The 20965-nt window shown below is 34.0% G+C and overlaps 6 protein-coding genes and 1 non-coding gene across 7 annotated transcripts; 4 read left to right on the forward strand and 3 right to left on the reverse strand.

The window, feature by feature from the left end:
- Positions 1–49: 49 nt before the first annotated feature.
- Positions 50–3166, forward strand: LOC124927172. Its single transcript, XM_047467536.1, has 3 exons — positions 50–378; positions 568–657; positions 2889–3166. Exons 1-3 carry the CDS (start codon positions 124–126, stop codon positions 2964–2966), a joined length of 423 nt encoding a protein of 140 aa, XP_047323492.1. The 5' UTR covers positions 50–123; the 3' UTR covers positions 2967–3166.
- A 1244-nt stretch (positions 3167–4410) lies between these two features.
- On the forward strand, positions 4411–6274 carry LOC124927095 (aminoacylase-1). Its single transcript, XM_047467444.1, has 4 exons — positions 4411–5335; positions 5428–5565; positions 5678–5917; positions 6002–6274. Exons 1-4 carry the CDS (start codon positions 4448–4450, stop codon positions 6110–6112), a joined length of 1377 nt encoding a protein of 458 aa, XP_047323400.1. The 5' UTR covers positions 4411–4447; the 3' UTR covers positions 6113–6274.
- A 301-nt stretch (positions 6275–6575) lies between these two features.
- On the reverse strand, positions 6576–6649 carry TRNAI-AAU. Its single transcript has one exon. It is a non-coding gene; the product is annotated as a tRNA-Ile (tRNA).
- A 1239-nt stretch (positions 6650–7888) lies between these two features.
- Positions 7889–10462, forward strand: LOC124927094 (putative pentatricopeptide repeat-containing protein At3g25970). The gene has a single exon (XM_047467443.1). The coding sequence runs from the start codon at positions 8090–8092 to the stop codon at positions 10181–10183; it is 2094 nt and encodes a 697-aa protein (XP_047323399.1). The 5' UTR covers positions 7889–8089; the 3' UTR covers positions 10184–10462.
- A 1697-nt stretch (positions 10463–12159) lies between these two features.
- LOC124927097 (carbamoyl-phosphate synthase small chain, chloroplastic-like) lies at positions 12160–15136 on the forward strand. The gene is made up of 9 exons (XM_047467445.1): positions 12160–12433; positions 12653–12785; positions 12944–13032; positions 13116–13176; positions 13564–13631; positions 13744–13872; positions 13946–14403; positions 14565–14730; positions 14826–15136. Exons 1-9 carry the CDS (start codon positions 12292–12294, stop codon positions 14873–14875), a joined length of 1296 nt encoding a protein of 431 aa, XP_047323401.1. The 5' UTR covers positions 12160–12291; the 3' UTR covers positions 14876–15136.
- A 514-nt stretch (positions 15137–15650) lies between these two features.
- Positions 15651–16724, reverse strand: LOC124927723 (RING-H2 finger protein ATL78-like). Its single transcript, XM_047468180.1, has 2 exons — positions 16148–16724; positions 15651–15987 (listed from the first exon to the last, which is right to left on the reverse strand). The coding sequence occupies exons 1-2, from the start codon at positions 16707–16709 to the stop codon at positions 15932–15934; spliced, it is 618 nt and encodes a 205-aa protein (XP_047324136.1). The 5' UTR covers positions 16710–16724; the 3' UTR covers positions 15651–15931.
- A 1693-nt stretch (positions 16725–18417) lies between these two features.
- On the reverse strand, positions 18418–19868 carry LOC124925076. Its single transcript, XM_047465049.1, has 3 exons — positions 19764–19868; positions 18980–19677; positions 18418–18898 (listed from the first exon to the last, which is right to left on the reverse strand). Exons 1-3 carry the CDS (start codon positions 19866–19868, stop codon positions 18442–18444), a joined length of 1260 nt encoding a protein of 419 aa, XP_047321005.1. The 3' UTR covers positions 18418–18441.
- Between the last annotated feature and the right edge of the window lie 1097 nt (positions 19869–20965).

The following is a 20965-nucleotide window of genomic DNA, read 5'->3' on the forward strand; positions in this document are numbered from 1 at the left end:
CACCAAATGACCTCTTTTTGTTGCTATATTTATTTAAAAATTGTGGAGATTTCAGTGGTTGCTTTCTGGCCCCCCAAGACCTTCTTCTTCTTCTTCCACCCAGCAGCATCGAGCAGCCAGGAAATGGCTATGGTCGTTACAGTTGCGAGATTGCCATACTCGTCTGCGGTAGATATAACACGACGAAGAGCTAGGTTGGTGTTCAATTCACTGTCTGCTAAGTTCACGTCTTCTTCTTCTTCTTCGTCTGCTTTCACTTCAAGAAAACTCGTTCTGTATTCTAAGCCCGGCTGTTGTTTGTGCGATGGTCTCAAAGAGAAACTTCACGCTGCTTTCTCTCTATCATCACCTGATCCACTTCACGACGTTGATTTACAGGTCACCAACTCCACCTCCTCCTCCTTCATTGTGCTTCATATGCTTGTTTGTGTCTGTTAAACTGTAAATTGGTGATCTTTCCTCGTACGATGCTTTAATTTATTGAATAGTTATGTGAATATTTGATCTAATTTCTTCTGGAAAAGTTTTATGATGTTGTTGTTTGATATTTGTTGAACATTTTTTCAGATTAGAGATATTACTTCTAATGTTGAGTGGGAGAAAGCTTACCAATATGAGATACCAGTGTTAACTAGAGTCCTTCCTGACGGTACAGAGGTAAGACTTCTGATTCTATTCCTGTTTTCTGTATATGTATTTTTTGGTGTTCATACTAGTGAGAATTGGGTCAGGTCATTGTTTAAATATTGAAAGTTCATATTTTCCTTATGCCCTTTTCTCTATTCAACTCTATTGTTTAGGATGATGATTTGATTTAGGTGGTTTGTGGGGGTTTAGGGTTTAGATTTGAATTTGATAAAAGGGAAATATAGACTGACTTGAGCAATACTAGAGTTATGAACAAAATAGCTGTATGATTTTCATGAAACCAACATAGCCAATCTTATAAGTTGTGTCTAACACTAGGAAAGGACCTTTTACATTTATCTGATATTTGTTTTCTTATAATGTACATAATCACATTTCTGAAAAGTTGTACACGTTTGAATGTTTGTTTGTTAGACACGTATCTTATTTATAGATGTTCGATACCAGGCATAAGGATGAAAATTTTCATTAAACTGAATGCTAAGAAACTATCTGTTTATCACCAAATGAAAATTTGACTTCTCTTGAACTAATTATGCAACATAAGAAGTCTTCCAAAAGTTATTTTCACTTGCAAATGCATCGCATATGTCACCTAAGTCGATGTTTTAGGTTAGTAGGGGCACATGTGGATGCCTATATGCAGAGTAAGTACGTATGATTGAAATAGAAGATGGCAAGGCTCTCTCCCTTGTCCCTCTTGGTCTCACCTCTCTCGCTTGGTCTCCTCTCCTCTCTAGATCTATATTCCATAATACATTGTTACAACTTCTCAATGTGATTGATTATTATTGGTAGTTTCCTGTTTATAATGATGGAAACTAATTCCTTCCAAGATTAGAAGGGTAGATATAGGATTTCTGTAGTTTCCTTCATTTTGATGTTTAAGAAATGGAGATCTATAGTTACTTTGTGTTCAAAATGGGGATAAAAATATATAAAATGTTAAAATCAAGTTGTTTTATAACGGAATTATAAACGTTGTTAATTTTCCTTCTAAATGTTGAAAATTCTAATTGAGACATCAAGTTTAGTGAATTTATAGAACTAGGACCTCAAATTTGATAAGAAGTCACAACTCTGAAATTTTTTTCCTAGAGGAGACTAGCATAACATTCTCTATAAAAGGTTCTCAACATAGGCTAGCAAACTTTCAAGTACGGAAGTTGGAATTCAAAGCTCAAATTCATGAAAATGATAAAAGAAATTTCAACCTACATTCTTGATTCAACTCCAAGCAACTTGACTACTTGTTTCTTCAACTAGTTGAATTGAACTGTTTGTCACTGATATGAAACAAGGATTAGGGTTTTGCAGGGGAAATTACACGAGGACACATATGTTATGCTTGGTTTTGACAGAAATGGAATTTTGCTCAAATTTCAAATTATTTGTTTGTTTGATAACTTAAAATAAGGAATTGTAACTATAATTATAATCCCGATGGAATTGAATGTATATTTTTAAGTTGTAATTTCATTTCAAAAATACAATTGTATGATTTGTCTAAACATAAGAATTGAATTGTAAATTCAATTTCAACTCTTATAAAATTCAAATTCAAATTCTAATTATACAAGTCCAAACATAACCTTATGTTTATCAAGATCTATACTAACATAATATTCTGTGCTAAACTTCTAAGAATGATATTGAACATGTGAGCTAGCATTTGTTTGTTTCTGTAATTATGGTTTTAGAATGTGATCATCAAAATCACAGTTGTTGTCCTAGAGACAATAGGCTACATCTATTATAGTGAAAATCATTTCAAAACAGCATTTGCTAAGATTGTAACTGCAGAGAGTACTATCTAAGAGATCCCACTTGAAACAAACTTGGACAAGATATGTTGGTATTTAAAAGAGAACTTATTTACCCCCCCCCCCCCTCCCCCTTTGCTTTTTAGTTTCTTCTCTTTCTGTATGTGGAGCCCTGAAAGTAGGCTTATTGATCTATAATGCTTTTTTTTTTCTCTTGATTTGACCAATTATACATCTTCTGAGAGTAAATGATGGTCAAGTTTGTTCACTACATGTGAGAATATACTTAGTTATAGGCACTTTAGGTTAAAACAATTAGGTGTCACAATTCAAGCAAAATCAAGTATAACATATATAATTGAAGCATTCATTTCATCTGACAAAACAAAACAAATGTATTTTTTCCTGTTTTTTGGGCTTGTTTTCGCCAGTTAAACAAGAACTGTGATTTGAAAGCTTTTCGTTGATTTTCCGCAGGAGGTTTTGCCCAGATTGTCTCCTAGATTAGGGGTTGAGATGATCCAGAAGAAAATAGCAGCTGCATTTAGACAGTAAAATTTCAGGTATGAGTTGCTTACACATACTTCATATTGTTGTAAGAAAGAAATATTCTCTTTTTAATGATTCTTGCATCTTTCTGCTCACATAAGGAGCTTCACTATTCACTCATCTTGAATACTTAATTTTTGGTTGACTTTGTCTTCTAATTGTATTTTTGACATTTTTTACTATTAGCGCGAGGAGTAGTATTTTAATGGTGTTAGTTGCTCAAAAGAAAAAATATAATATTTGAATTTGTATGGCCTTGAAGATAAAACTTAAGGTCATAAACACATCTAATCCTGTGGTTTTTTTTTTTTTAATAAAGTTATACTGCGTCCGCGCCATATATATAATGAATTGAAATTATCCTTATATCCATATTTTTATAACTTAATTTTAATTTATTAATCAAATAAAATTAATTATAAAAACACTACCATAATAATAATTTCAAACAAATTTAAGTATTAAATAAAAAACTGAAATATCAAATGAAGATTAATGATACATCTCTAATTAATATATTTTGAGTGTCTTCGGTTAGATTTTTATTTTATAAAAAGTTAACATATGGAAAATTAATTTATAAATAATATATAAAATAACGTTTACAAATAATTAAATTAGAATTATAAGTTAAATGATATGATAAATTTATAAAAAATTAATATTAATTGAGAAGATCCATCAATCTTGAAATTGTAAAATAAATTTTGTTTAAGTTACATAATGATTAGTGAGCAAAACAAACAAATTAATTAGCAGCCAGTGTTAAAAAAAAACTCTATCAAATATTTTTAGTGCCAATGAATTAGCCTTGTTTTTTCCGAAAATAATTATGTTAAGTCATAACTGGTCATATATTATATATATTCAAAATAGCAAGAAAGTCATATAAATAAAATAAAAAATATATATAAAAAAGTCTTCAAATAAAAAATTAATTTAAGTAACTTTTTATTAAATAAAAGAGAAATAATTTCTTATTTCACCGTTATAAAAAAACAACACAAACTCAAGATTGAGTTGTACACAGAAAACGATTATTTCGATGTTATTTATATAGGCAATGTATTACTTGTATTTCACTCATAAAATAACACATATACACAAAAGTAAAATATACCTTTTTTATTTGTTGATTTTTTTCTCTTTATATAGGTGTCGGTGCCTTAGTGGATACAGACAGAGATAACATCGAACTAACCCCATAAAACAAAGAATTTCAACATCGAACTAACCCCATCAAACAAAGAATTTCAAATTCGAATACTAAGTAGTTGATCCGAGAACAAAAATAAAAATATATGATGAACTAGATTAATATAAATATACATATTTATTATATTAGGTGGATCATGTTATATTTTTTGGTTGGTGGAGTTCTCCAAAAAGAAATAGAAGAATAAGGTTAGAGTTTCAAATTTCATTCATACCATTTTATTTTATTTATAATTAAAGATTTGCAATTTGTACCTCCAACTAAATTAACCATGATGTCCTCACAGCTTCGCCGGCGGAAACACTACGTCCTTTCCACGCTTATCCTCGTACTTTCCCCACTGTTTCTCCTCATCTCTGCTCAACACCACCACGACGCCGCCGCCGCCGCCATAACTCTATTCCAGCAATATCTTCGTATAAACACTGCCCATCCAAACCCAGACTACCATGCTGCTGTCACTTTCCTCCAGAACCAAGCTCAATCCCTCGGTCTTCGCACCCAAACCCTCGACTTCTCCTCCTCCAACAACACCAACAAGCCACTTCTTCTTCTATCGTGGCTTGGTTCAGACCCATCTCTCCCATCCATTCTCCTTAACTCGCATCTTGATTCTGTCCCCGCCGAGAATTCCAAATGGATCCATCCCCCCTTCGCTGCTGTACGGACTCCCGACGGCAAAATCTTCGCTCGAGGTGCGCAGGACGATAAGTGTATAGCGATCCAGTATCTGGAAGCCATTAGGGTTCTTCAGAACCAATTCCGATTCAAACCCATCAGAACTATTCACATATCCTACGTTCCTGATGAAGAGATTGGTGGGATTGATGGAATGGCGAAGTTTGTCAAATCCAAAGTGTTTGAGGAAATGAACGTTGGGTTTATGATTGATGAAGGGCAGGCTTCAACCAATGAAGAATTCAGAGTCTTCTATGCTGATCGATCGCCATGGAATCTGATCATTAAGGCTGTTGGAGTTCCCGGACATGGATCGAGGATGTATGATAACAGTGCCATGGAGAATTTGATGAAGAGCGTGGAGGTTATTAGTAAGTACAGAGAGATGAATTTTGATCAAGTGAAAGCTGGATTAGCTATGAATTCAGAAGTTATTTCTGTTAATCCTGTCTATATGAAAGCTGGAATTCCATCACCAACTGTGAGAAAAAAAGCTTATAAATTTCTTCAAATGGTTAGCTGATTTTATGAACATATATATTGAATAAGTTATAGATTCATTGATGTTAAAAGGGATTTGTGATGAACATTCAACCGTCTGAGGCTGAAGCAGGGTTCGATCTTCGGTTACCACCAACTGCAGATCCTGATCTTGTAAAGAAAAGGATTGCAAATGAATGGGCTCCTGCACATAGGAATATGACTTTTGAGGTAGCTTTTCATTGGATCATGATTCATATTATAATTCCAGTTATCTACTCCACCTTCCACTAAAGAGGATTCTTCTTTCTAAATGTATGAATATGAATGATTTATGTGACAGATAATTGAGAAAGGTCCTCTTAGAGACTATATGGGACGGCCATTAATGACAGCCACTAATGATTCAAATCCATGGTGGTCCATTTTCAAGAAAGCAGTAGAAGAAGCTGGTGGAAAACTTTCTAAACCAGAAATACTTTCTTCCACTACAGACTCTCGTTATATTAGGCAATTGGGAATTCCTTGTCTGGGTTTTTCCCCCATGAAGAATACTCCAATTTTACTTCATGATCATAATGAGGTCAGAACTCTGTTTTTTCGTTTTTGTTTGATCTATTAACATGTGTGAATTATGGAGAAATAAATATATGTTGAATTCTTGCAGCATTTGAAGGATACAGTTTTCTTAGAAGGGATTGAAGTGTATGCATCTATATTCAAGTCATTGAGTTCCTTTGAGGGGGATAATGCTTCACAATTACTAAGGGAAGACTAAATTTACAGTGTGACTTCAAATGTTGAAAATTTGTATGCCAAATCAATAGGTTTTCGACTTATCAAAGATTGATTCTAAGACTGATTCTAGTGGCAATGGTTTGATGTTGGTTTCATTGTAATAAATATATATTCCTTAAATGGATTGGATCGGATGCTCAAATATCTTGTCCCTTGTCCCTTTTTATGAGTTAGAATTGTTGAAAGAAATATTTTTAAATGAGCACATTTCTTTGTTATAAGTGATCTTTGTTCTTATACTCTTATTATTTACATTAGAATTTAAAATTATTTAAAACTTTTTTTTTACCCAATAAGATAGTTTAAGTGACAAGACAAGAGTGATTATTAAGAGATCAAAAGTCATAATTTTTGCATGACACCCTGAGTCTTCCTTAAACTCAAAGCGCGATGAAATCGTGATATTTTGATCTTAGTGGGGTAAAAAATATTTAAATTAATAATGGCCTATACAGGTCTCGAACCTGTGACCTTCGCGTTATTAGCACGACGCTCTAACCAACTGAGCTAATAGGCCTATATAAAAGTTTTAAAGTTTTATTTCCCCTAAACTAAAACATTTTATAACAAGTGCAACCCTCTAATCAACTAAGTTAATAAAACTTTAAAGTCATTAATTTTTACTTTAGCATTTGTTGTTGTTAAATGTACAATATCAAGCATTTATTGATTTTATTTGCCCCTCTAATGACTTCTCAAGAATTGGATGGTGAATTGTTTCTATTTCTATCACTGAAATTTGAGTTGGTGTTGTATTTTGTTTGGTCTTGTATAGTTGGATCAGATTTTTCGTCTCAAATTTTTGTAATCCAAATAATACTCTAAACCGATGGTGAGTCGTTTGTTGATCGGGGACAAACATTTTGATAACCTCATAGATCCACACTTGTAAGGCTAGTGTGAACCCATATACATCGACAATCTTGTCTTTGTTCTTCTTCTCCATGGCTTTCTTCTTGCCCAGATATATCGACCTGAAGTGTTCCAGGTCCCTGTTCAAACCTTCATAATTGCTTTAAAGGACAACTTTCCACATGGAAATTGGAAGAAAGTGTCAATGTCCTCGACCATGCTGAGGAGTTTGATATATATTATCCTCCTTGGGTCAAGGATGAAGAGAGAATGGAAAACCAGTTATACCAGCCCCAACTTCCATGCATCTTCCTTATCAGAACATGACACAAATCTTGAGTGAAAGTCTCATACCCTCTGATCGTGTTGATGATATTTTATCGAATCCATGTCCGTCCTCTTCTTAGAGAAAACGAGGTAAAATAATCGGATCTGAAATTTTTATTAATAAAGAGGTCTTTCAAATGAAGACTTTAACCATCAGCTAATAATAATTTTAATAGAGATTTTTCCTAGTTAAATGATTCTAATAATTTTATCGTTTTATTGGGTAAATTGTTCTTACAATTTGATAGTTAAATGATCATCCGAGGGTATATGTTCCACTTCCACTGGAGCATCTTTCTCTAAAAAAAAAAATGAGGTCTTTTCACCTAAAGTGTAACTATATTGAGTGTTGCAGTTTATTTTGATCATGTAAATATTAATTTGTATTATTATTTATTAATTAATTTCTTATAGGAAATTATTATTTATAAATAAAAAGTAAAATATTTATTTTTAAGAAATTTTAATTATAAGTCAATTAATTTTTAACTAAAAGGCCAAGACCTAATTTAGTGTCAGTTTTAAGTATAGATTCAACGGTCAAGTTATAAAAAAATAAGAAGCTTTTTCATCTTATACCATTGATGGCCTTGAGAGTGGGCTTTCTTCGAGCACGATTGCCGACAGGTTCCTCTTTGTCTATTAGATTCCCAATCGATCGAACTGTAGGCTTCAACCCTAAAGAATTTACGTTTATTTGTGAAAATGGAAGTACAACTGAAGCAGATTCAGCATTAAGACGTATTAACTAACAAACTTGTATAATATCAGTCCTCGTATGAGGCCACTGAATTCCCTAATCGGGAACTGTTTAGATTCGCTGCACAAAGTTTCAGCAATCCACGGCTGGACATTCAAGTCAGGAACCATATTGGATATTTACATTGCTAACAATCTTTTAGGTGCTTATGTAAAATACGGCGAATTTCGCTTTGCACTGAAGCTGTTCGACGAAATTCCCAACAAAGATACTGTAACATGGAACTCAATGATTGCTGGTTATATAAAGTATGGGAATTTAAAGCATGCATGGGAGCTTCAGAAAACCATGAGAAGACTTGGATTTTCTGTTGATGGGTATACTTTTCCAAGTATACTTAAAGGTATTGCAAATGAGGGATGTATCCATCTTGGACAACAAGCACATTCCACCATTATTAAGATGGGTTATGCTGGAAATGTTTATCCAGCAAGTGCTCTTCTGGACATGTATGCAAAATGTGACAGAATTGACGATGCTTTTGCTGTCTTCCAGAAAATGCCTGAACGGAATTCCATCACCTGGAATGCCTTGATTGCAGGATATGCAGAGAAGGGAGATATTGAAACTTGTTTTTGGCTACTAGGTTCAATGGAGCAGGAAGGTGTGAAACTTGAAGACGGGACTTTCACTCCTCTTTTAACATTGCTTGATGACCCTGATCTATATAAACTAACAACGCAGGTTCATTCCAAGATTATAAAGAACGGGTTAACATTTCAGAATACTGTTTGCAATGCCACAATAACTTCTTATTCTGATTGTGGGTCAGTAGAGGACGCAGTCAAAGTGTTTGACGCTGCTGTTGATTCTAAAGATATAGTGACTTGGAATTCAATGCTGGCTGCTTACTTGGCATATGAAAAGGTAAGCCTTGCTTTTAAACTCTTCCTGGAGATGCAGTATTCTGGGTTCAAACCTGATATCTATACATATACTGGTATTCTTAGTGCTTGTTCTGATGAATCCCATGGTAAACTAGCAAGATCCTTGCACGCGTTAGTGATGAAGAAGGGAGTAGAAGAGATAACGTCGATATCAAACAGTTTAATCGCCATGTATCTCAAAACACATGTAGAAAACGTCGAAGATGCTTTGAAAATATTTGAATCTATGGATTATAGGGATAGTGTTTCATGGAATTCAATTCTGAATGGATTCTCTCAACACGGGCTTAGTGAAAAAGCACTCGAGTTGTTTCGCCAGATGCGGTATATCTCTTTAGATCTCGATCATTATGCAGTCTCTGCTGTTCTTAGATGTTGCTCGGATTTGGCAATTCTCCAGTTGGGTCAACAAGTTCATGTTGTGGCACTTAAATTTGGTCTAGAACTCGACGATTTTGTAGCCAGCTCATTGATATTCATGTACTCAAAATGCGGGATAATTGATGATGCTCGTAAATCTTTCGACGAAACACCTAAAGACTCCCCCATCACTTGGAACTCGATTATATTCGGGTATGCACAACACGGGCAAGGCAAGATTGCGTTACAACTTTTTTTCTTAATGAAGGACAAAAAGATCAAAATGGATCATATAACATTCGTTGCTGTTTTAACCGCTTGTAGCCATGTTGGTTTGGTGGATGAAGGTTACAATATCCTTAAAGATATGGAATCTATACATGGAATCCCACCTAGAATGGAGCATTATGCTTGTGGGATCGATCTCTTTGGACGGGCTGGGCGATTGGAGGATGCAAAAGAATTGGTGGAAGGGATGCCGTTTGAACCAGATGCAATGGTATTGAAAACTTTGTTAGGTGCTTGTAAGATTTGCGGTGATATTGAGTTGGCTACTAAAGTTGCTAGCCGTTTGCTAGAGTTGGAGCCTGAAGAACATTGTACATATGTTCTACTCTCTAATATGTATGGGCATTTACAAAAATGGGATGATAAAGCCATAATCAAGAGGCAAATGAGAGACAAGGGGATTAGGAAAGTACCTGGATGGAGTTGGATTGAAGTTAACAACAAGGTGCATGCTTTTAATGCTGAGGATTGTTCACATATTTCTTTTAAAGATATATATTGGATCTTGGGAGTATTGTCTGTTGAAATCAATAAGTTGAAAACTATATTTATGGGTGAGATACCTCTAAGTACATAGATTTGGATTATGCCGTGCCATAACTGTCATAATTTGGAAAGACTGTTTTTGTCATATTTCTAGTTCTGATGTGGATCCATACATTTGGCAGCAGGGTGAACTTAGTTTGACCCAGTTCAAAAACTTATTGGTGGTTTTTGTGCTAGATTCATCAATAAGCCTCACAGTTCAGGCCTCTTAATTGTTGTTTCATTTCCAATACACTTATGAATGCAGAGAGGATAGATTGATTGTTGTTGATTATCATGAGAACCTTGAAGGTACATAACTTTATTTCTTTGTTGTGATCTTCTTCCCTGCATGTTCTGTTATGTGTTCTTTTATAGGAGGTGAGAATTCCATGTTATATATCCAATGGATTGACTGGCATTCTACTAAAAATCAATCTGATCTGGTAGGGGATGAGATTTTTTAGATCTTATTAGTATTTGAACTTTTCCATTTATATTTTGTTTCTTACTTTGTTCTTCCCCTTCTCTCATATTTATGTATCGTTTGATCCAACTTGTTTGATACAACTTACGCTCTTTCAAATAAAAAGTTAGACATTTAAAAATAAATAAAAAAATCCACTGGCCCTTCTCAGCTTGAGGTGATCTTTTGAAATCTTCAATGCTTTCTTTGCCATGAGTTTTGCATATTGCTTTTTTGACCAGTCATTATTATCTTCTTTGTAAGTGAAAGATGCATAGTCTTGGATTTTTGTGTTTGTTTTCATATCTTTCTAAATGGAGAAAAAGAGCTTAGTGCAAAGTGAAGATAGGCATATATTATGGGCCCGTTTGTTTTTGCAAAATTTGATTTGTGATCTCCTCCATCTCAACATTTTGTTTGTTATCCATCTCATAATCCAGTTTGTGATTCAGCTTTAAATTCACTACACCTTGTTTTACCAAACAAAAATTACCCAACTGTAAGTTAACCAAGACCGGTCCTTCCTAGTACTACATGACAATGGTTGGAACCAACACGAAAGAACCTAGTATTAGTACGGAATGATATAATACAATATTATCTCACTCGGGTCGTGAGTTGAACTTGGACACGACACAAGCCCGAGACGACACAATTATTTGTTTATATGATTGTAATACGACCACGAGTCGACAAAGACACAACACGAGTATAGAGATATAAACACAATTAGTCACATGATTAATATACTCAACTTTACATTAACATTTTCTCTAAATTTATTTAGACTTTTAGTGAATTAATAAATTATTTAATTTTATAAATATAATATATATAATTAAAATTAAACCTATTAAATTAAAATATTAAAATAACATATTAACTTAAATAATATAAAAAATAAATTATATGATTAGAAATTGAAAATCCAAACAAGACACGGTTGAACTTCAACTTTTCAATACTTAGTAGCTAATTTATTTTTAAATTTTGCTCTATTTTTGTTTTTTAATTTGTGGGTGACCCGAATCCATCTAAATTTGTGGAGATGAACCTAAAAAAGGGATAAATGCGAAAAGTACATCGGTTAAGAAAAAAAATGTTGGTGACCCCTTTTACTATTTTTGAACGATTTTACCCATGTCGGAGATTGCGTGATGCAATCGGAATCGCGAGATGATTTTTTTCGTCTCGCAACTTGGGTTGCGTGATGCGTTTGCTTGACGCAACTGAGGTTGCGTGACGCGTTTACTTGACGCAACTGAGGTTGCGTGACGCAATTTTTTATTTTTTTTATTTTTCAAAAAATTTTAATTATGATTTTTTTTGAAAGAAAATGGCCCGGTTTGGTTGACGCAATAGGGACATTTTCGTAAAAAAAAAAAAAATAGGGTCATCAGCGCTATTTAATTTATGCGCTGACACTTTCCCCGTCTAGACTTATTATTAGGGTTATTTTCTGAAATTTCCCCTCCAAAGTGGGGTTGTATCTATTTTTCCTCTTAGAATAGAAACAAAACAAACAAACAGGACCTAGACAGCTACCTTGGCCCGCCCGACAATTTGCATGCGGGGCACTTAGGGCCGGCTGCAGTTTGCTCTCTACTCATCTTCTCCCCTGATTCAAAGCTGGTGTCCGTCAGTGCTCCTCCATCTACTTGTGGCCACTGTAACTGCAACCCAGCTAGAGAATCATGGTTGCCGCATCCATGGGTATCTCCACGAGAAGCCTTATCCTGCCCACTCATCCTTCAACTTTCACGTCAAAGAAAGCACACCCATTTACCATCGTATGCTCTTCTAATTCTTCTCTCTCCACGGACGGTTCTGCTGTTGGTAAGCCTCCATTATGCACTCTAAATGAATCGTGTCTGCGGGCGGTAATTCTTGTAAAGGAATTATAAAATTAGGGCATTTGGATTCTAAAGATATGGATAGTTAGGATCTTAACTTGTATATTGTGGCGTTATCATAAGTGATGAAATTTTGCCGAACCTGCTAGAATGATCGCATGTCAGTTAAGTGATAATGAGTTTTATATATGGGTTTTGGCAGGGTTGGCTGAAAAACCATGGAAGACGGCTGATGCAAGGCTTGTTCTTGAAGATGGTTCAGTTTGGAAAGCAAAATCTTTTGGTGCTAAAGGAACCCAAGTTGGGGAAGTGGTTTTCAATACTTCATTAACAGGGTAAAATATACTCTCCATTCTTATCTATCCATGTCTTTGAATGGTCAATCATTTGGAGCTCGAAAAATTGTTATAAATTTGTCATATTGTTGTTTCTTCTTGAAGTTGAAAAGAATCTTTGTTAACACATTCTTGTTGGTTGTGGTGTTGTGTTACAGATATCAAGAAATACTTACTGATCCCAGTTATAATGGACAGTTTGTGTTGATGACAAATCCACATATTGGCAATACTGGCATTAATTTCGGTTAGCAAAATTTTTATTTGTTCTTTCTTTTTCGTGTGGTATGATGGTTAAACTAATTGTAAATTACATGACGAGCTGAACAGACGATGAAGAGTCAAGCAAGTGTTTCCTTGGAGGTTTAGTAATAAGAAGTTTAAGTATCAGGTATATAAACACTGCTCCCTCTTAGTGTTCATTTTAATATTGAATATGTTGGTCACTTACCAAATGAAAATGAATTTGTTTGTATTCATTCACAAGAGAGGCAATAGAGAAAGAAAACATTCAAAAGATATTGAATTTACTTGTATCAATATTTGCTTCATTTATGAACAACATTTCATCCGGTTTTCTCATCCAGATGTGGATCTGGGTGAGATTTGGTTTGGAAACGGGGTGTATATGAACTCAGTTCAACCCAAATCTAGATTCAGGTCCAGATACACCTAGGAAATGGTGCAGGTCATAGAAATGCATTTTCATCCGGATCCAGTGCCAGAGATTTACAAAAGCTTTTCCAATTGAACCCTAATATAAATCTTCTTCTTTCAGTATTTCAAATTGGAGAAGCACAAAATCGCTGGGTGATTACTTGGCTGAGAGGAACATAATCGGAATATGTAAGTAGCAATCTCACCTTCTCCATTTATTTATTAATCAAATAGCTTTGGAACTTTCTATGTTTGGCTGCTGAATATCTCTAGTTCTGGTTTTATCTTCTCTTTTCAAAAGATGATGTTGATACACGTGCCATAACACGAAGACTAAGACAAGACGGAAGCCTTGTAGGCGTGTTGAGCACAGAAAAAGATAAATCGGATGACCAACTTTTGGAAATGTCTCGCAATTGGGATATAGTAGGTAAAGATTTCTCCAACCAGTGTTGATTAAGCCTTCAGTCATCGTTCCGATCTCATTGGCTGTTTTTGCACAGGTGTTGATTTAATAAGTGAAGTTTCCTGTCGAGTCCCTTACGAATGGAAAGACAAAACTGATACGGATTGGGACTTCAACTCAAATGGGAGAGATGGGAAAACCTTCCACATTATTGCTTATGACTTTGGAATAAAGCACAACATACTTAGACGGTTAGCATCTTATGGCTGCAAAATCACTGTGGTTCCTTCGACGTGGCCAGCTGGTGAGACCTTGAAGATGAACCCTGATGGAGTTCTTTTCAGCAATGGACCAGGAGACCCTTCTGCAGTTCCTTATGCTGTGGAAACTGTGAAAGAGATAGTTGGAAAGGTTCCGGTTTTTGGAATTTGTATGGGCCATCAGCTGCTCGGTCAAGCTTTGGGTGGTAGGACTTTCAAGATGAAGTTTGGTCACCATGGTGGAAATCATCCTGTTCGAAACCTTAGAAATGGATGTGTCGAGATCAGTGCCCAGGTACGCCTTATCAGTTACCAAAATATGCTTTAAAGACTATTTTACCCTCACAGTTACATAAACAATTATGAAATGAACTTAATTCAAATAATCACTTTGTTATTTGGACAAATTGATAATGTGATATGAAATACTGTTGTAATGTATCTTGTGTGTGACAGAACCATAACTATGCGGTCGACCCTAAATCACTTCCGGAGGGTGTGGAGGTGACACATGTGAATCTGAATGATGGAAGTTGTGCAGGTCTTGCCTCTTCTAAGCTAAAGCTTATGTCACTTCAGTACCATCCTGAAGCATCTCCAGGACCACACGATTCCGATTATGGTAAACTAACCACCCAAACCACCTTTCCTCTTTTCTCTTTGTATTGTCCTTTTTTTTACTCAACTGTGTTTCTCTGTATTATTGTTGTTTTGCAGCATTTGCTGAATTCATACAGCTTATGGGAAGAGAAAAACAAAGTGTATGATCGATTGGTTGCTTTAAAAAAGGTTTTCTGTTGCGGATGAGGAATATGAGTCGCATCACGAGCCCTATATCTGAACAAAACTTTAAAATGCAGGAAAAACTTGTGTTAAATCATTATTTGGTTACTGTCAGGGCTAATTATGAGTGAAAGCCTGCACTTCTCCTAAAATTGTTTGTTGATAATAACAGTAGGTTTGTTATGGATATAAAATATTTGATCAGAGACCAAGGAGCCATTCCTATAAGTTCTTTTTTATTTTCAGATCTTTTTCCACCCCACCAGCAAAAAAGAAATTACTTTTTACCTCATTCATTGATTTTCTTTTTCTCCATTTTTTTGGTGAATGAGGTTTATTCTCAAGGGGCAGTTAACAACATTTGTTGTCAGTTGAGATAAAAATAAAATATAGTTGTTTTCAAATAAGTTCAATATAAACTGTTGAGAGGTAGGGGTTGGGTCATGACCCATGAGTTGAATGTCCCACTAAATCCTTATATGTATGATTGAGTTCCTTTAAATATGTTTTTCAAGTCATTGTGTTAGCTTTGCTTGTATTAATAACTCTTCTTTATTTACATGCCCTAAACTTTTTACTCTAAAGCTCATATATTGCGTTTATTTGGTGCCAAAAAGGAAATATATAGATTGCAATATGGTCTAATCCTACACGAGTGAGTGATCGTATATAGATCTCAATAAATCTAAACTATTGGACACCAATAAAGAAACAACACATAATATAATGTTTGGAAAGGATTGATTGATATTGGATTGTAAAAAGAAGCAAGCTAGCTAGAAGTAAACATATATGCTACTAGGATTAGCTTTTTTCTTTCACAAGTATAGTGGAGTGGAGCCCTTTTAACAAAATGATTTGAAATCACACACAAGAAAAAGTGAGAGCTTTTTGCGACGGACGGACCCGCCACTATATTGTCCTTATCCATTTCATGTCTTTTGACTCAGCCTTATCAATGTCTCTCTTTTAATTATCTCTCTTTTACCACCCTTTTTTTCATCAATATATCTAAGTAATAGTAAATTTAAATGTCTCCATCAATTACATCTTTCGTACTCGGATCCAACTTTCACGATCCCCATAAAAGCAAAATCTGACACAAAAATTTGTGTTATCAGAAACATAATCGCACTAAAGTAAGAGAAAGTGTTATTTAATTATGTACAAATTTCATAATAGATTGATTCTTGAAACCCTTTTTCTCAAATCTTCCATTATCATGATATCATTTTACATAGTTATTCCCACCATACCTTCATGTTCAAGCGGAGCTATTGGTTTATGACACGTGTCAGACAGACATTGTCTACAAGTAGGACACGAGGAGTGAGAATTTAGCCACTTGTCGATGCATCCGACATGAAAACCGTGGTTACAATTGGGCAATAGCCTAACCCTTTCGCCCGTTATGAACTCTGATAGACAAATGGCACACTCTTCGTTTAGGCACGATTGTGGTTCAAGCCCATCATCGGTCGAGTATCGAACGGTTGTGAATTTCTTGAGGGTCTTTTTCTTGATCCCACCGGGAGTATTATTATTAGCATCAACTCGAGGCCCATAAGATACTAAGCCAGAGCAACTGAAAACACATCTGAGGATGGAGTTGAGACCTAGTGAACATATTAAGGCACATAAGAGAACCAATAGGACCATTACTACATTGGCGTCGACTTTTGCATCCCTTGCCGGAAAAGGTAGTGGCGCCGTTGGGCCGTGGCTGTTTACGGCGGCGGAGGAAGGAGGGACGATGTGGGTTGTGGGTTGATAGACCGGAGGAAGTAGTTTTCTTGAGTGTAACTTGAAAGTAGACATGTTTTGTTGAGATGTGGGTTTGTGTTTTTTGTGTGGAAGGAGATAGTGTATATATATATATATAAATCAAAAGATCACGAGACTAGAGAATCTTTATTTAAGCATAAGAAAAATCTAAAAAGGGAATTGTGGGGTTTGAGTGTGTACTACTTTTTTAGGATTATAACAATTTTTTAATTTATTAAAATGATGTAACTATATTTTTTTTTGATTGATTAACTTTTTAGCAGATGTGTATATTTCGGTATTAATGTATTACCAACCAAACAACTAAGTATATGAAAAAGAAAAGTTAACGCTCAAAATTTAGTGGACCTAGAATTAGGTCATTGTTAGCTATGTTGTCTTAAAATTAAATAAAATATATAATACAAAAATTCGAATAAGGTATAATATACACTGAAATATATTTAAATTCAAGTGTTTGAGGTATGTGTTTGACACATTTTTTTTTTTTTAAATTGTTTTACTATCTATTTTTGTACTCGAATTCATCGTAGATGGTTTGTCTTTCGATATTCAACTAATCTAGTAGTGATTCGGACATGTAATCACTACGCAACGAAAATGTAATCACTTGACAGTGAATATATGAATGATGCACAATTAATTAATTTGATTTTTACTTCAATGTAGTTCAATTGCATATTAAGTGTATTCAATTACTCAAATGCATTTGTCATTGTAATTGTAATGATAAAAACTTGTAAAAGATGTTTTTGTTTGGAACAAAAAAAAATCTAACAAAAATATTTTTGTTGTCTTTTTAGTTTGAGACAAATCCACTACTTTGATTTTATTTTAAGATTGACTCATTATTTTGTGTTATGGTTTCTATCCTATGATCTAAATTCCAATAGTCATTCCCTTCCTTAATGTAGAAACTTTGCCCTATTTGGAAACGCCCAACTCCAGTTGAGTTTGGTTTTTTTATTTATTTATTTATTTACTTAAAAACTTGTTTTTTAAAATATTTTATTGATACGTTAATTTAAATCAAATAATGTTTTGAAATATACTTTAATTATATATATATTAACAAATTTAATAACATTTTTGTCTCTTTAAACCGGCCCAATTCTAAGTGTTTTCTAGAATGACTATATTTTGTAGTAAGCTCATACCAGGCCGGCACTAGGGTAACCCTGGGTTAGAGCAAACCAAAATCTAACCCTTCTTAAAATAATTATCTTTACTAATTTTATCTAAAACCACTACCTTCAAAACAAATGATCTTTCGTGCATGTGTATAATTTACTCCAAGAAGAAGGATATCTCTTAACTTTCATCTTCACAATAATTGTCATTTTTTTGTCTCAGCCAATTACTATTATTTTTAGTTTAAAACAAAAACTATTATATCTTAATTTAAGTTGTAATCTTTTTGTTGAGTTACGAGACCCCTAGAAGCTTAAGACCCGTATGACTCACTAGGCTTCATGCTAATGAATTTCTAATTTAAGACGTTTTAAGAGAAATAAAAGCAAATGACAAGGTTAACATAATCATTTTTTAAAATTAAGAATTAGCATTCATTACTCCCCGCAGCAATGCTCTTTTGCGCTTTCAATAAGAATATGTCAAATCTTTCCAATGGGTGACCCGATATGGTACAAGGTTAACATGATAGTATATTGAACAAATAACACAAATTTAAGTAGGGATGGATCAGTTAGATTTAGTGTCTCTTGAAGAATAGAATGTAGACTAAAAGAAGATTAAAGATGAAGAATCATGATGGCGTGGTGGAGGACAATATAGAATAGACTTGTAGCCTCTGTTCATCAGATAGATGATCGGGAAAAGTAACAAAGAATTTGAGTATGAGATTTCCCCTACTCCTATATTCATCTTTTTGTTTTGGCATCCCTTGCCCAGGTATAATCTTTTCCAATCCTGGCTTTACCACATTATCCAGTTCCAATTTCACCTTCTCACCACCTAATAATGGAACCATGATCGTGCATCCGGTTAGGGCATCAACAAGAGGTATTTCAACACCCAACTCCAAATCTTCATCCCCCCTTCTTGAATACATTGGATGTCTCTTTTCTGTAATTACAAGAACTATGTCGGCCGGACATGTCCCTAGCCTCCCGTCCCCTGTACCTGGGAATGTTATTTTCGTTCCTTCACTCCATCCCTGCTGCACTCTTACAGTTAGTTGCTCCTCTTCTTGGGTCAAAAACCTGCACCAAGATTCGACCTTTATTAACAGAAAAAAACAGAGAAACAAAACAAACAGAGAAACAAACAAACAGAGGACAAACCCAATATCGTTTATTACGTCTCTGGCAACAGAAATCTTCTTCACGGATCCATAACAAAGTTCCTCCAGGGTACAATCTAAGCTTCTCTCAATTGCTTGTGGCTTTAGCAAACCATTTGAGCTTGAAAACATGATCGGTACCGTACCCTGTCTGCTGATACTCCTCGACATGCTCTTCTCCATTGCCGGAACCGGAGACGGAGGAGCCCCCGTTTCGACAGTGGAAAGTAGGTCCGGCATAGACCCTTTCTGGCTGTATTTCCTTGAAAGAGATCTACCCAAATGACGTTGGCTAGTTGATGTTGTCATGGATTTCTGGCTTAAACTTCGAGGAAGAGGAATATCACCTATCCCAAATTCGTCGATTGAAGAATGTTCGCGGCTGCTCACGTCGAATTCATTCGCCTTTGTGGTTGCCGATGTAGTAGGATTAGAATCCATATTCTTATGGCTCACCATTCGGTAGAGATGATTAGCGGCGGCGGATACAGGGTTCCGGCGATTTTTACTCATGTTTCTAGAAAGAGACGAGGTACCATCGCTGCCGGCGCCGAGGCTTGTGCTTCTTTTGAGAGGTGGGTCCTTATTATTAGATTGTGGAAGATTTTCAAGTCTTCTGAAAAAACTTGGGGAAACAGAATCTTCATCGTCTTCATCAGGGAGATTATGTAATTCGTCTCTTTCTTTATGATTAGATCCCTGAGAGAGAAAACACACAAAATTCAAAATTGAAAAGGGTTAGAAAGAAAAATAGTTGTTTTCATAACAGACATTGTTTCACGTACCTTGCGATTGGATTTATCAAATGAATCATTCTTGTCTTGTTGGGAAGAATTCCGTTTTGATACAATGGATTTATAAGCTTTGAAGACACCTCCAATGGCGAACATTTTGGGAGGCGCTACCGTCGTTAATTGCCGGAGAAGATCGGGCGAGAGAGAAATCGGTCGCTTATACGATTTCTAAGGCTTTTATTATGGCAAGAATCAATTTTTCAAAAAAAGTGTATGTGATTAACGATCAGTTTCTTACCGTTCATTTTGAATGAAGAAATATTCAAATAGGCTTCTTAACTTATAATTCAAGATTAAATAAGCCCTTCAATTTTTATAAGCAAATCATATCACCAACAAATTCAAATTTATCATATATCCTCTAACTGGTCGGGGTATAAGTTTTATGAGAGATAATTTTATTGTTTTACGATTAAATTAATATATAATTATAAAAGATAAAATATATAATAATAAAACAAATATATAATTAAATAAAAAAATATAAAATTTTGAAAATAAATTAAAAGATAATTTTTGTAGTTAATTTATAATTAGAATAAAAGTCTAGTATTAATAAAAAATTAAAATAATAAAAGTTATTTGAGGTGATATATAATCTAGGGATAAAAGTTGGATGAATGTTTGTAGGTGGTTTTTGTACTCGAAATGAAAAAGGAAATAAAATGAAGTGTTTGGCTGATAATTTCAGCCCTAAATTGAGAGGAATGAATCGTATTTTCTTTCTCCTCCCTCGTGATGTCTACCCTCCCGATTTTTTTTCATAATTATAATTATAATTTTATATATATATTTTTTTGTAATTATATTAGATGTTATTTTATAATTAAATTAATAATAAACTTTTTATCTTATTTATTGAAATAAATTATTTCAATCATTTAAATAATATCGATAAATTATTTAAAATAAAATATAATTAATAAAATAAAGTAAAATTTTTATAATAATTATAATAACTAATAATAATAAAATTATTTTTATATAATTAATTTATATATTAATAATAAAATTTTAATAAAATAATTAAAATATAAAAACTTAAAAATAAAATAACAATTTTATATAAAATAAATATTTAAAAAATTAAATATGAAATATTTTAATAAAAAATATTATTAAAAATATTATACAATGTTATAGTATATATTATTAGGTAAAATATTATATTTAATTTGATTAATTATTAATAT

This window comes from Impatiens glandulifera, chromosome 2 (genome assembly GCF_907164915.1).
Source record: "Impatiens glandulifera chromosome 2, dImpGla2.1, whole genome shotgun sequence".
In the NCBI taxonomy this organism is placed as follows: domain Eukaryota; kingdom Viridiplantae; phylum Streptophyta; class Magnoliopsida; order Ericales; family Balsaminaceae; genus Impatiens; species Impatiens glandulifera.